Here is a 16955-nt window from a genome sequence, read left to right as displayed (position 1 = left end):
AATTATTATGACAAAATTGTTGCTTTCGTAGTTGAATTCAAAACATGAATATAATACACAAATTATACATTAATTCATTAGTGTTCCCTACCAAAATTTGATAGAGATAAAGAATTAATTTAAATTGAGATTTGTTATATTCTCATTTTTCTACTATTTTATAAAAAAGTTCTAAATGAAAATATTTATTTGCTATCATATTAAAAACATAAAATATATTAAATACTTTTTTATTTTATATATATATATAAAGAGTAAGAGAATTTAAGATTATGGATTTAAATTTAATTGCAGCATGCACAAATCTTCTAAAATTATAAATAATGTTAGTACTATTTTCTAATTAAAAACAAAGTTTTATTTTAATAATGTGTATCAATCTTTAATACTGTAGTTTGTTATTTTAATAATATTGATTTTTATTATGCAAATTATCGAATAAAACTTTAATTTTAATAAGAGAATAATATACTTAACTTTTATTTTTTTTTCTAAATTAAACTAACTTAGACTTCATTCCTCATGATTGAAATAATAGAAACTTAAACGTAACAAATGTTTATATAAAAAAATAAAATATAAAATTTTTAAGTTCAATATAAATTAGTCACAGTTATGGACAGTAACTTTATATTTTAAATGATTATTCTAAAGCATTGGAGTCACTTTACAATAATGTAAGGAATAAGAAGGTAGGCATACGTGTGTACTCCTAAACACAACTCTTCGTTTGCTTTTTTTTGGTGTGTCACTAAGCGAGGCCATGTTTTTACTACAATATGCATCTTTTGCTCTCCCTGTTCATGTTTATGTGAAAGATGGCTCTATCTATTCTGAAATCTTCCACGTTGTCTCTGTTGACACTACTTATGGTCTCTCTCTCCTTTCATTCTCTTTTTCTGGAAAAATCGTTTTCTATTTTTATTCCCTTGCAAGCTCAAATGGGTTGTGAAATATTTTGTATTTTGGGATACCCATCACAAACAGTAACGTGTAATTTTTCATCTGGGGTGGCTTTGTTTTGTTTTCTGATAATTGTAGCTTGTCTGTTGAAACATGAATCGTAGATCCTAAGACAGACGATACTTTTTAGCTGCATTTGTTTTTCTGTGGCTCTTTTTCAGTTTAGAAAATCTGAGGCATCGAATTAGTAATTATAACATCAAATTGTATGTTTTTTTTATTCAATCTGTGGTAACTTAATGGGCTCGTTTGTATGAAATTTTTTTTTATAAATAAAGCTTTAACCTATATTGTTTATTATAAATGCAGACCATTAAGATGAGTGTCGTTTGGTGGTGGGTGACAGTTTGAAAAATTGAGTTTTAATTTTAAAAAATAAAGCTATGACTAAAATTTTATATATTTTTATATTAAAAAAATATTAAGATCTAAGTTTAGTAATTGATTATAAATAAAGTATTAATACTTTTATTTACCTGTTCAAATGAACGGTAATTTAAGATTAAATAGTATAACTAATTTCAAATATTGATCTTATATATAATTTTTAATTTTTGAGAACGTGTCTCATGTATAAATTATTATTGTTATAAGTAAAAATAAGATTTGAGGTATAAAAAAATTCTAATCTCAAATCATATTTTATTTTAAAAACAAAACAATTTTATAAAAAGAAATTTTATTTTTTATTTGAAAGTTAACAAAGTTCTAATAACTTGAAAATAAATTTTTTATATTTTATTTTAGAAACAAAATTTTTATATTTTATTTTGAAAAAAGAGTTGATCACTTAAAAATATTTATTTATTTATTTATTATTATTTTTGCATATTTTGTGTTTTTTTAAAAAGAGTTAACATCTAAAATTAACTTTCACAAAAAACAGAAAAAATACTTTATTTTGAAAATGATTTAACATTTTAAAAATTTTTATATTTTATTTTGAAAGATTTTATAACTTAAAAATTTTAAAAATATTTTATTTCTTTTTTATTTTTACTAATTTTTTTATTTTTTGACTAATTTAATAAAAAATTCATCTTTATATTTTATTTTAAAAAATAATAATTAGAACATTTAATTGAAAAAAGGGTTCCCTTTATTTTTTTATATTTTATAATTTTTGCATAAGTTGAGGTGACATTTGAGAAAGAAAAAAGGTGAAGAAAAAAAAAAGAGAAAAAGATGAGCAACCATACACATAAAAAAAACTAAAAATAAAAAGACAGAGAGTAAAATAACGAAAGAAAAAAATAAAGAAATAGTTAAGTAATAATTTCTATTTACAATGAAGTACAGTTAAAATAAAAGGGTAATCAAAATTTATACTTTTTTCTTCTGTATCTTATTGTATTTTGTGTGAAAAAATTTTCTCTTAAAATTTTTTTTGTATAAAATTTTTTGTGAATGATTGTGTATGCAGATTAGTTACTATTTATAATAGAATTAGGACATAATAAAAGGAAATTAAATATATTTTTTTATCCTTTGATTATTTTGATTTTATTTTATTTATTCTTAAATTAACTAAAATTAAAAATAAAAATTATGATTATTATTTATAAAATATCTTTATAATTTTAATTGATTATATGTCTTTTTAATTATCTTTTTTTAATTTTTTAAAATTCATTATTTATGGTTTAATGAAATTCGCAACCCAAAAAAAATAGGTGTTGACAATGGATAATGGTGATCAACAATGTCTGGCTTAATTGTTAAATACTATTAATTATATAGTTTTGGCATAAAATTCCATTGAAATTTTAGTTCATCTTTTATATTACTAGAAACTCGTAGCATTCCCATGTTTTGTGCCATGTTCAGGTATTGTTTTGAAGAAAGCAAGGATGTGCAAGAAGGGAAAGGGCAACAACAACGACGCAGGAAATGCACGTCTTAGCTGGAAATATAATCGTTAATTTAATATTAAAGTATATTTGTGTGTGCGCATTTTCTTATATATGCCATTAAGATGAGAATTATTTTAAACGTGTGTTAATATTAGTTAAAAATTATAATTCCTTAAGTGAGAGTAATGATTTTTTTATTTGTAACTACTACATAATAATTATTCTTCAATATAAGTTAATTATTATAATATCACTCTTGTAAATAGTAAATTATACTAATATAGTTGGAGTAACTAAATAATAAAATCTTTCTATTATTATAATTCTTCTCTTCTTAGTTTTAGCAGTAAGAACATGCAGATGATTCATTCTTTAAAACATCAATACAATTGAATTGAATTTTTTGAAAAAATTATCTCAACTAACATAGTTGTATTTAAACTAGTTTAAAATGTGATAATGAAGTGATCAAAAGAGCAAAAGAGTGCATGATTAATGCTCTTGTAAAATTAAAATTAGTAAGGACTCTTAACAAAGTATAGTAAGGAGTGTTAGTTAGAAAACAAGTGTGAAATCATTTTCAGTAATTGTGTACACCCACAATGTCATTTACCATCCTACATTTTTCTTAAATTTTTAAAATATGCTCAATCTCCTATATTTCATCGTGTATTTATGTAACTATTCACATTAACTCCTTTTCATCACTTTTTACTAACAATCCACTTTTTTTCATTTATTCCTCATCATTCAGTAAAATAAATCATTCCTATAAAGTACATTTGGACTCAGTTCAAATCACATATATTGAAGAAAATACATTTTAGTCACTCAAGATCAACCAAACATGTATCATCAACTTCATACAATAGCTAGAAATCTCGTTCAAGCATATATTTATGAAATAAAGAAACACATCATCACACACTCATGAACATAAAATACATATAATGTTTTAATGATGAAATATAGTTCTCCTTACTTCGATGAAATAATTTAGAAGCAGATTAAAAAAAGATATCATTCGAAGAACTAAACTCTTCCTAAATGTTACAAAGTAAAACACTTTTAGAAAGGAGAAAATGAAAAAATAAAAGTGAAATTAGAGACCGAACTCTTAGAAATTTACTTGGAGTCGATTAGAACAAATTTCTAAGTTCGAATTTGAGAGAAGTTTAGAGTTAAAAAGTTTTCAGAAATAAAGGTGAGAGATCTTGTCAATAGTCACATTCTTTTAATTAGAAAAATAATTAATTTACATTTAAGGACATATCATTATATTAAAAGATAAAACTTAGATAATATTATAAATAATGTTAGTACTATTTTTTAATTAAATTTAAAGTTTTATTAATAATGTTTGATACTGGTAATATGTTATTTTAATAATGTTGATTTTTATTATATAAATTATTAAAATAAAACTTTAATGTTAATAAGAAAAAAATATACTTAAACTTCAATTTTTTCTAAATTGAATTAACTTAGTCTTCATTCATCATGATTGAAATAATAGAAACTTAAAAGTAACAAACGTTTGAATAAAAAATAAAATATAATCTTTTAAAGTTCAATATAAATTAGTCAGTTATGGACAGTAAATTTATATTTTAAATAATTATTCTAAAATATTGGGGTCACTTTACAATAATCTAAAGAACAACAACGTAGGCATTCGTGTGTACTACTATATGCATCTTTGTTATCCTTGTTCATGTTTATGTTAATGATGGCTCTGTCTATTTTGAAATCTTCCACGCTATCCTGTTGACACCAGTTATGGTCTCTCTCCCTTCATTCCCGTGCAAGCTCAAATGGGTTGGGAAAAATTTTATATTTTGGGATACCCATCGCATCCTGATTGAACAATCACGTTTAATTTTCCATCTGGGGTAGCTTTGTTTTGTTTTTTGATAATTGTAACTTGAAACATGAATCAAAGGGGCAACAAAACCAACGTCGGAAATGAGGGGTTGTAGATACGCTAGTTATTCTATCAGGGGATCTTGTGAAAGTTGTCTTTAAGGTTAGACATTTGTACAATGTAATGTATCTTTTACGAGTCCAAGACATCTCTTGTACAGTATTGAATGAGTTTAGTATTATCAATAGCTGAAGATGCAAGAAACAATTGCAATGAAGGAAAGAATAAGCATCTCAATAACGTATGTTTTAAGCATAGAATAATTAAAAATTTATGTTAAGGAAAGTATTCATAAAAACTTGCAGAATCTAACTTTTCTTAAAGAGATAAGCAAATAATCTCCAAAGTTGTTAAAGGTTGGAAAAGAATGCACAATGCACTGCAAGTTCATAAATACAGATTTTAGAGCTCAGCTTCCTTCCACGTAATAGATCTAAACTACAAATGTTTTGATTCGAAGGATATGAAATCATCTTTCTTCGACTTGAAATTACGAGCAAATGGTTGGAAAGTAACATACATACACAATTAGTTTTACTCAGGTAACAATATTTTAAACCTTCTTATTTTGTATGTATGATATAGGTAGAGTTTAAATTTCAAAGCACGATTAATTGTACTTATGAGCACGTAAATATCTAAAGAGATATACAGGCACTACAAAAAAAATTTAATTTTTCTTAAAGTTTATATAATTGTAAGTAAATTTAATATTACCTATTGTTTAATTAATGATGATTTAAAAAAAAAAACTCTACTAATTTAATAAAAGATTTTTTTTATTTTTTTTCCCTTTTTTTAGGTAATTTATTAAACCTTCCCATTCTTATGGACATTGGTGGTGTCCTCCCTAACTAGTGGAATTTGAAGTGCATTTCAAGCGGTGTTACCTTAGCATACTCACCTCCATACGTGTAATCCTCAAGTCCAGGTAATAGCTTTGTCATATTTCTCATTTCAAGAAACGATAAAACATGTATCATTAAGTTCATCAACTCAAACAAATAACTAAATCTGATTTTTCTCTTAACTTTCTCTAGAATATTTTTATTCAAGTGATCATTGAGTCAAATCTTAGGTGTTAACACTCGATAAATCATTTTTAAACTTACATTTATGGAATGAAAAACATATAACCATATACAGAAGCAAATAATGTATACAAAATTTATATACATCACCTGGGTATAGACAATGGAATAGAACTATCCTTACCTTAAATAGATAATTCACGCTAAAGTTTTGGTGGAAAATGTTGTCCAAAAGACCAAATTCTTCTTGAGCATCACAAAGTAGATTAATTTTTGAGAAGGAAGAAAATGATGAAATAGAAGTGAGATTGGAAGTATCATCTCTAAGAAACTTATTGGAGATTGAGTAGAAAGGGTATCTAAGCTCGGATTCGAGAGATGTTTTGAAAGCAAAAACATTTTTTAGTTGTGGAAGAGAGTGAAAGAACTGAAAGTGAGATGAAAATGATTACTTACCGTGTAATCTAAGTTTTAAAAATGTAAAAATTACTTAAATATCCTTTTACTTACAGATTCTCACTTGAGTAAGGTCATTTTGTATATATCTTTCAAATAATTAATAACATCTTTTTAAGTTTTAGTTTCTTTTAATTAAAGTTTATCATTTTATTTAAAGTGATAAAGATGAGACATATATATACGATAAGATTTTCAAGATATTCTTAACAAAATCATTTCAATACTGAGTGAGTTTAATATTATGGATAGCTAAAGAGGCAAGAAAACAACTGTAATAAAGCAAAGAATAAATACAAAAATGTAAAACACAAAAAATTAAGAAAAGAAAAGTAAGAGTGTGTTTGATTTTCCTGCTAAAAATAATTTTCTGTTTTTAAAAATAAAATGTAATACAAATTTATATTACAATTTGTTTTTAAAAACAAAAAAACTATTTTTAAAGAGAAATTTGATGGGTGTGCGAACAAAGTTCCACATTGACTAGAATTGGGGAGGATCAAGGGCATATAAGTATGACAGATTTTCATTAGTATAAGGCCTTTTGGATGATGTCCAAAAATAAAACTATGAGGTCTTAGGCTCAAAGTGAACAATATCATACTAGTGTGGACATATACTAAAAAGTCCATACTTATTCTAACAAAATCAAATATGACATAAACTTTAAGTAAAGAATACTTAAAAATGAATTTTAAGCAAAGTATTTACTAACTTTTCTTTAAGAGATAAGTTACTTGTTGAGGATTGAATGGTAGTTCATAAAAATCCTCAAAACTATAAGGACTTAGGCTCAAAGTGAACAATATCATACTAGTGTGGACATATACTAAAAAGTCCATACTTATTCTAACAAAATCAAATATGACATAAACTTTAAGTAAAGAATACTTAAAAATGAATTTTAAAGAAAGTATTTACTAACTTTTCTTTAAGAGATAAGTTACCAGTTGTTGAGGATTGAAAAAGAAGATATAATTTACTACCAAGTTCATAAAAATTCATAAAACTATGAGGACTTAAGCTCAAAATGAACAATATTATACTAGTATGGACATACTAAAAAGTCCATACTTGTTCTAACAAAATCAAATATGACATAAACTTTAAGTAAAGAATACTTAAAAATGAATTTTAAGGAAAGTATTTACTAACTTTTCTTTAAGAGATAAGTTACCAGTTGTTGAGGATTGAAAAAGAAGATATAATTTACTACCAAGTTCATAAAAATTCACAAAACTATGAAGACTTAGGCTCAAAGTGAACAATATTATATTAGTATGGACATACTAAAAAGTCCATACTTGTTCTAACAAAATCAAATATGACATAAACTTTAAGTGAAGAATACTTAAAAATGAATTTTAAGAAAAATATTTACTAACTTTTCTTTAAGAGATAAGTTACCAGTTGTTGAAGATTGAAAGAGAAGATACAATTTACTACCAAGTTCATAAATAGAGATTTTAGAGCTTAACGTTCATTCATAGAACATAGCTAAATGTTGTGTTCGTATTACAAAAGGATATGAAATCATTTTTCTTCAACTTGAAATTACAAACAAATAGTTGAGAAATAATATGCATAGACGATTAGTTTCACTCAGGTAACAATATTTCAAACTTTCTTTATTGTTATATATTTATGTAGTCATAGTCTATTTCAAATATTGCACGTATAATTTACAGCAACATAAACTTTGTATATCATTTAGTAACTCAACTTTAAAGTTACTTAAAATAAAATAATTATTTTTGCTTAAAATAAAATAATTAATATACAAAATCTAATAAGAGACTTACATCACTAAGAAAATCTCACATTATTTTTGAGGAGGAGATATGTTTATCTTTAAAAGCATTTATTAACTAAATTTGGTATGATCTTTCCTCATAATTACATTTTTTTATTTTCCTGTTTTTAGGTAATTTATTACACCTTCTCGATCTTATGGACTTTATTGGTGCCCTCCCTCACTTGTGGAAATTGAAGTAAACTTCAGCGAAATGTTAGCATACTCACCTTTATATGTGTTATCCTCAAGTCCAGGCAATAACTTTGTCATATTTTCTATTTCAATAGCAAAAGCACTCCTTTAATTCCTGTTTGAGTTCTAATGAAAAATTCCATATGCGGATGACTTCACAATTGATCTAATGATTCATATTCCATTATGTCTCCTTATGCAACACTTTTTATAGCTTCTTTTATTATATTTAAAATGCCTTTGTGATATATTGAATCATTGATGATCACTACATAAGTTCCTTCTATTGTGATAGGTGCATTGGTGATTCATAGATATAAGTTTTAGCAAGCACTGTCTAAGCCAAAACATCAGCATTGCTGCATTCTTTTGGGTACACAATTTAGGCTTTATGGAACCTTTTTCGTTTTTGAATCATTTTTCTTCTTCTTCTTTCCTCTACTTAGTCAAACACTAATATGAAATAGCTTTAAACTATATCTTATGTCAATTTTTTTTTTTTATTTCTCTTTCCTCTACTCATATTCAAATTTGAGTAGCCTTTTTTATATTATTTTAATTGATGATAAACTTGTAAAGAAATTTGAGTAGCCTTTTTTTATATTGTTTTACTTGTTCAGGTTCAGATGACTACAGTTGGAGTCCCTCTTAATATTTAGAAAGTTGTCAATTTTCGATTTTGTTCCAAAAGGTATGTTATGTTTTTTTTTTCAACTCTTAGTTGGTTTTGGTTTGTTATAAAATTATATTTTCTAGTGGGAAAGTTTTCGTTAGATTAATCTATTTTAAAAATTACAAAATTTAAGAAAAATCTTATATTTTATGATTTTATCACAACAAAGATGTAAAATAGATTTATTTAAATTTGTGTTATGGTCTTAACGTGTCTTAAATTTATTTATTTATTTATACTTTTTCTTTCTCTTCTTTTTATTCTTGTTTGTTTAATGGTGAAAAATAAAATGTAAATATAATTATTGTGATTCTAATAACTATTATATTAAATATTACTTTTATTAAAATCATTCAATAAGTTACACGGGGCAATACATATTATTTTATTTTAAATAACAAAAAGTAATTATTTGTTATATGGACTCATAAGTCAATCCTACTCTAAAGCTCTAACATACCATGTAAGAATTTACACAATTTATACATGAAAACGACAATTAGGTAAAATACATACTCTAAAAATGTCACAACAACTTAACATCTTAAAAATAACGATACATCAAAACGATAATTAGGTAAAATACATACTCTAAAAATGTTCACAATAACTTAACATCTTAAAAATAACGATATCAAGATAACAATAAAATATGATTTGCAATAGATAAATATGTTAAAATAATTAAGAGATAAAGATAAAAAGATAAGACAACAAATTGAAAAGATAGCAAATTAATACTTATAAAAACAAATGACAAAAAGATAAGGATAAAACAAAACCAATAAACTAACAAGAACAAAAATAGATGAACTTCAAAGAATATGTGAAGTACTTGGATTAACAATTTTTTTTAGAATTTTGAACATATAATCATGAATATGAATGATTAAGACACCAAATAGAAAATATTTAAATAAAGATTTAATAAAAATAACAAGAATTAAATAAGTAAAAAAACACAAAATCAAGAGATGAAGGCTTAACCAAAATTGAACAATGAGAAAGCCTCAAATTTACTCTATAGGATTGAATTTAAAGTTAATGAATCACTAATACAAATCTTCTAAGGTTGAAATGGATGAAATTCCTTGTGAGAAATTTAAATTGCATCAGGTTCCATGAGGACTAGGGCACTACCATCAAAGATGATCGACAAGCCATAGAGATTGTCATGAGCTATTAGAGGAGATCAAAATCAATGTTGATTCCAAATAAAAATATAAAAAAATACAGTAGTATAATATTCTTAAAATTTTTATACAATTTCAAAAATAGTTATTTTATGAGTAGCCACATTAAAAATAAATGTTTATTAAAAGATTTAACAAGTTCACATTTAGTTTAGTCCAACACTTTCCTAATTAAGATAAGTTAACTTTAAACGTTTTTTAATTAAATTTAGTCCCTTTCTCTTTGAAAGAGGAATAACAATGAATAAGATTCATTGGAAAGGATGTAAGGCTTGCATTAAACATATTGAGTCAAGGTTTCATACCTGTTGAACATATAGGGAAAGTTTTACATTGATGATAAAGTTTATGATAGCTTAATTTAGCCAACAATTATGATAGTTTTCACCAATCATGGTGAAAGTGCCTTATTTGTGATGATGTTGGAGAATATCTTGGACTTCGTGCTTATGAGGGAGAAATTATGTAAAACATAAAAATTGAGTAGCAATTTTAAATTCAAGAATATTGGATCCAAATATTTGATGGTCAAATTTGATTTTGTTGAAGACCATGATAAGACAACCAATAGGGGTCCATGGATTATCTATGGCTTCGCAAGAAAAAAAATAAGCAAAGCTTTTTTGGATTAGATTCTCAAGTGTTGGAATGGAACTATATAATGAAAGCATACTCCTTTCTTTGGCCTCAACTGTTGAACATCCTTTTTAATATGTTGAACATGAAAAGGGGGAGATTCGTATAAGAGTGTGTAGAGATAGGCCTTAATGAATTGGTGGTAGGAAATTGTTGTTTCAAGGCCATTGGTACAATATTGAACATGAAAAGTTTTATATCTTACGTTCTTCTTGTGGTTGCTATGGCCATGTTACCCCTAGTTGCAAGAAGGCCACTAAAACCCTAGTGCCAACTTTCAAGAACTAATGACCAAAAGTCATTCCAACAATTATGATATAAAATCAAGAAAGATATGAAAATTAATTCTAGTACAATATCCCAACAAATAAATTTGACTCTAATTGTTCCTTAAGAAGATTGACTTATAGTCAACAAAAAAATATCTTGAAAAATTAGTAAAACAAATAATTTAGATGTTAATATAAGGTGATATTAAAGAAAAAAAATTTATGACACTCTAAATTATAGAAGGTACTCCAAATGATCATGTAGCGCCTTATGTTGTGAGATTCATATCCAATACAAAAGATTAACAAAATGGAAAGGAAACATGTGGCATAGAGACAAGGAAAGACTTCATGCCAAAGTCAATGGTCAAGGGTCAACCTTCTGTAACTCCAAATAAGAACACTTCAATTCTTCCAACGACCTTTGTGTCTTTAAGCAACAGAATTGGCCATACCTGTACAAACAATGATAATTAATAAGATATACAAAGTGGGGGAAGAGCCTTTTATACCATGAGCATAAGCCATGTAAAAGGAAGTTGCTTTAGGTTCGTTGAACATGCCAAACTTAAGATAATCTATTTCTATATTATTAGGAGTTTGTGGGAAGTTCTTTTAACATCAGTAAAGCAATGAATTTTGCTTAGTTGAGGTTAAGAAATTACAATTTTGTACTAGATATTGCAATTTACCTAAATTAACTATTGAGTTTAAGAATGTGGAGAGAAATTGTTGGAAGCAAGTCAATTGGAGCATAATTATTCAAAATATGAAGCTTGGTAAACTAAGGTTAACGACGTTAGGGAGATGAAGACTACCCTTATAGGCAAATTGCTGCGAAAGTTATTGCATGACAAGATAAATAATCGCTCTTTGCCCTTACTCATAGGCATCTTAAGGACTACTTCCATGTACAAAATTTGTAACACTTTTGATTTACAAACTCTCAATTAGAGAATTAGTGATTTTTTATTTTTTTTATATATATACTAATAATCTTCCCCTCATACATAATAATACATTTAAGAATTTCGTCACTGCATAAAGTACTTAAGGTAAATTTTCATAAATATTTAAATATCCTTTTTACAATAATACAAAGAGTAAAATGGTTAGTAAATTTCCCACATTACACAACACTGTTAATTGATAGTTCCAACAGGGACATTCTATATGAGGCTATAGAAATAGGTCCCACTCCTGGTACCAGATCAATGTTGAATTCTAATTCTCATTCTGGGAGTAATCCTGAAATATCATCAGGAAAAACATCAGGAAATTTTCTCACTACTGGTAAATCATCTAACTTTTCTTCCTTTTCTTCTACCAGTAAGCACATTACTAATCCCCGAACTTCTTCCTTTAAGGTAACATCTTCGTAGTTGGCACTTTGAATCCTTAACTGCTCAGAATTGTCATGTTCAAAATCTCTAAACACAATAGTCTTCCTGCAACAGTCTATGATGACATGGTTGTCAGATAACCAGTCCAATCCCAAAATAACCTCCAATCCTTTTAAAGGAAGACAGAAGAGATTCACTACAAAGTTTCTACCATCTATACTAATAGGACAATCCCAGCATGCTTTGGCAGTGATAACAGGGTCATTACTTGGGGTATGAACAGACAAATCAAATGGCAATGCTATGGTAGGTAATCTTAATTGTTCCACACAACTAGTAGAAATAAATGAATGTGATGCACTTGAATCAAACACCACAGATAAAAGGGTGTCTCGGATAATACACGTACCTCCAATCACTATGTCAGAGTGAGATGCTTCTTTTCCGCTCATTGCAAAAACTTTACCATGAGCCTTTGGCTTGCTAGCTACCCCTCCACTAGGATTTTGGTTGTTATAATTTCTATTGCCTCCATCTCCTTCCTTCTTCACCATCGGGCAGTCACGGGACATATGCCTAGGTTTCTTACAACTAAAGCATATTAATGGTTTTACTGGGCAATCTTTCCTGTAGTATTCTCCTCCACAAGCAAAACATCTTCCTCTAGGTAGAGCCGACATATAGTTTCCACTATTACCACGGTTCTGAGGAATCTCAATTGTGGGTCCCCTTTGATGTTGTTGCCTCTGATATGGCTGTCCTCTTCCAAACCCTCTCATTTGATTGCGTTGAGACCCATAGTTCTTTGTCCCTGAAGACTCAGAACGGTGTTCTCTGAACTTGGCAATCCTTGCTTTATGATCTTCTTCAAAAATCCTGCATCTGTTCACTAATGTAGAAAACTTCTGAATCTCTTGCATTCTTATGGCTTCCTTAATTTCAGGGCGAAGTCCATTGACAAATTTCACACACCTAGGCCTCTCGTTGATGGCATTGTGGTAGTGGGGGTGATACCGTGAAAGTTCTTCAAATTTTGCTGCATACTCTCCTACATTCATAGATCCTTGCGTCAGTGTCAAGAATTCCATCTCTTTATTCTCTCGAACATCTTCCGGAAAGTACTTTTCTAAAAATCTCTCTTGAAACAAGGTCCAAGTAATCATTACACCTTCTCTCTCAAATCTTTGTCTCACTCCGTCCCACCAGCATCTTCCGTTAGTGCATAAGTAGCAAACACAACTTTGTCATTCTCTGTGCATCGTAGAGCACGAAATATCTTCTCCATTTCTCTAAGTCAAATTTGTGCACCTTCTGGATCATATACTCCCTTGAATCGGGGAGGGTTCCTCTTCTCGAATAAGTCTAATCTTGTCAAAGCATCATCACCTTGAGGTATACAATTTTGTTGCATCCGAGCTTGTCGGTCCTGCTCCATTGCAACAATTAGTCTCTCCACTAAAGCAGACAGTCGACCACCTCGTCCCGCCATTGTTTCCTGTTCATCGAATCGAATTTGACTACGTTATCAGGAAATCATCATTGATGTTAAATCATGGTAATTTCCTACACATAATTCACTACAAAGAGTGCACAACAGCTTAAGTAGACCTTTCCCCAGGCCTAAAGGGTCGAACTGCTCTGATACCACTAATGTAACACTTTTGATTTACAAACTCTTAATTAAAGAATTAGTGATTTTTTATTTTTTTTATATATATACTAATAATCTTCCCCTCATACATAATAACACATTTCAGAATTTCGTCACTGCATAAAGTACTTAAGGTAAACTTTTATAAATATTTAAATATCCTTTTTACAGTAATACAAAGGGTAAAATGGTTAGTAAATTCCCCGCATTACACAACACTATTAATTGAAGAACTCAATTACCATTTCACCTATCAACATAATTACATGCATATGAAACATCAGTTACAGTTCTTCAAAATAACAAAAGCAACACTGGAGATGACTTCCTACAGAGCAGCATAACTAATCAAAAAGTGTGGCTTCTACCCAATACCATAAAGACCTATGTACAGCAAAATACTACAAAAAAATAAAATAAAAAATAAAGTAGTATCAGTACTACTCTGAATTCATATCTTCAGACTCATCGGTGATCAAAGGACTCTGGAATATCAATATCCATTTCCTCCTCCTCAGCTGGAGTGGGAATTGGTGGTGGTATAGGCTGAAAAGGATTATTATTATCTAAGTCAAGGGTTAGTCTAGTCCTTATGGTAATAGGGATACCACCTCCGAGTCCTGCCGCTCTCCTAAAAAATATAGTAAGTATGCCCGCAAAAGTATGCGTGTGTCTATTCTAATCGTGCTGTCATCGCTGTGGCTCTGGGCTAATGAGCCTGATCGTCATATTCATTTGGTGTGGAATCTGGGCCATCTCTCTCTGCTACAGGTGGTAATCGATCAAGTCTAATGAATACCGCAGGTACAGAGAAAAAAATAAAGAAAATAGAAACAACGATAGGGTGAGCAATAGTTCATATATCACATTAAAATCAAATATCATAAACATTCACAGATCAATCGTATTCCAATGAATGATGATGATGGTGCATGATCTTAGTTTGTTTTTCTAAAATGTCCATGCATGCGGGCCCGAATCGTTTCATTAAAACAGTGCTGGGGTAGCCAGGAGTTGATACTATTAGGTATGGAAATCCACCCACCGAATTGTTGAGATCTACGCTCAAATATGAACCTAGTAGCTCACTGACCATGATATACGGTAAGAGCACAGTTAGGTACAGGAGAGTTTGTACAGTGGGATCCCCGACAACAGGTAGCGTGCCTGAGTCTTTTAGGGCTTCCAACCACTACCCTTCCTATCCCCAAGTCCTCTCTCAGGGCCTCCCCATCGTATTCTCAGAATCCATAGTCTCTAATTCTCCATTTTGCACAAAATACCATTTTCGGATGAGTAATGTATGAGTTCCTAAGTGATTTTTTTTTTCTTAGAAAAGTCCTATATTTCTAAATTCTTAAATTTGTTTAAGAATGATTAAAGAAAAATTTCTAAGTCTAAATATATTTTTTTGACAGAGTTTCCCCTGTAATACGGATTTTCCAAAATTTTTCAAATATCTGTTGCAATCAGAAAACTTTCCAATACAGTATATAAGAGTTCTCAATCCATCATTCAATCATTTCAATTTGTTTTCATTAAACTTTCCTATGAAAAACCACCATGCACATAAATGCTCACTTAAAAACAACTCATATCATATAACACAATTTATGTCTTAATGAAGTATCAAACATATATTTCCATCACCAAACACATAAGCAAACCATTATAAAAACTAAGCATATAAGAAAATCACAATCATCAATCATAACAAAATTTAGACAATTTCAACAAATAAGGTTAAATAAGTTTATGATGTAATCCTTACTACATAGCCCACCCTTTACCTGTTACGTCTATGTTTGTTCTCTCTAACGCTTGAAGTTGATTTTCGACGAAATCTATACACGTAATGAAACGCTAGTTAGAACCTTATAGTTCTCTGATTTTATCTCGTGAGAATTTAAACTCACTTTGTTTTGTTAATCCATTTTTTTTTTTGTAATATGTTAAGCTCACATTTACCCCACACTCAGCTTAAAAAAATCATCCTAGTTAGTACACACTTAGAGTAGGAAGAATCTTAATGGCAAACATGAACAAGGTTTAGTACTTTGGGATTTTCTAGAGTTATATAGACTGTTTTGGCATGAGGTCCAAGCCCAAATTTCAATAACGTAATTATCTACAATATTGATTAGAGGTCAAAGTCTAATTCAAAATAGATTGTACAATAAAGTTGATCAAAGTCATGACAGGGAAATTTTCGAGCAGATTGCACAAGGTTTAGTGTTTTTGCCATAACTCAAGATATACTTAATATTTTAACATGAGACCAGTTTCCAAATTTCAAGGGTTTATTTATCTACAAATTTTATGAAGGAATTAAGTTCAAATACCCTATAGAATAGTGCCAGTTTTCAGGTTACAGTGGCTGTTTCTGACAGGGATCAACTACACTAACACTCTGAACATACCTTAGTAATATGGTCATATCTCACGCTACACATAAGATATTGACATGAAACTAATTTCTAAATTTCAAGCATACAATTTTATGAAACTTTTATGAAGGAGTCGAGTCCTAATTTTACACTCATAAGTCTCAGTAAATCAAAATCCGTGGCTGTTAGAACAGGGCAACCTCCTAAGGTGACAGCTAGAACACCTTTTAGTAAAATGGACATAACTTGAGTTACAAATATCCGTTTGAGGTGAAACCAGTGGCTAAATTTCAAGTATTAAAAGGGCTACAACTTTCATGAAGACATAAACTCCTAATTCAATTCATAAAAATCGCAGAATTTAGTGAACAGTGACCTGCGAATTTGGGTTCTTAGGTTTTTAGTTCAACAACTTCTAATCCTCTATTTCAAGTATGATTCTAGTATCCTAGATGTAAAACCACAACAATAAAATCAAGATAACACCCTTCCCATTCCTATTCAAGCTCATCCAAGTACGAAGAAAAAATTAAATAACATCATTTTAAAAAAATAAAACCATACAAGTGTAGAGGAGGATAAGGGTAAC

General features: G+C 28.6%; 1 protein-coding gene across 1 annotated transcript; it reads right to left on the bottom strand.

The window, feature by feature from the left end:
- Positions 1 to 12216: 12216 nt before the first annotated feature.
- LOC113854297 lies at positions 12217 to 13491 on the bottom strand. Its single transcript, XM_027485222.1, has one exon. The coding sequence runs from the start codon at positions 13489 to 13491 to the stop codon at positions 12217 to 12219; it is 1275 nt and encodes a 424-aa protein (XP_027341023.1).
- Between the last annotated feature and the right edge of the window lie 3464 nt (positions 13492 to 16955).

This window comes from Abrus precatorius, unplaced genomic scaffold (assembly GCF_003935025.1).
Source record: "Abrus precatorius isolate BTA unplaced genomic scaffold, Abrus_2018 Scaffold11, whole genome shotgun sequence".
Taxonomy (NCBI): Eukaryota; Viridiplantae; Streptophyta; class Magnoliopsida; order Fabales; family Fabaceae; genus Abrus; species Abrus precatorius.
The sequence above is the reverse complement of the archived record's forward strand: the minus strand, read 5'-3'. Positions and strand labels throughout refer to the sequence as shown.

What these genes read in the sequence shown, in the direction of transcription:
- LOC113854297 (XM_027485222.1), bottom strand. Translation starts at nt 13,491, where the DNA reads ATGATTACTTGGACCTTGTTTCAAGAGAGATTTTTAGAAAAGTACTTT.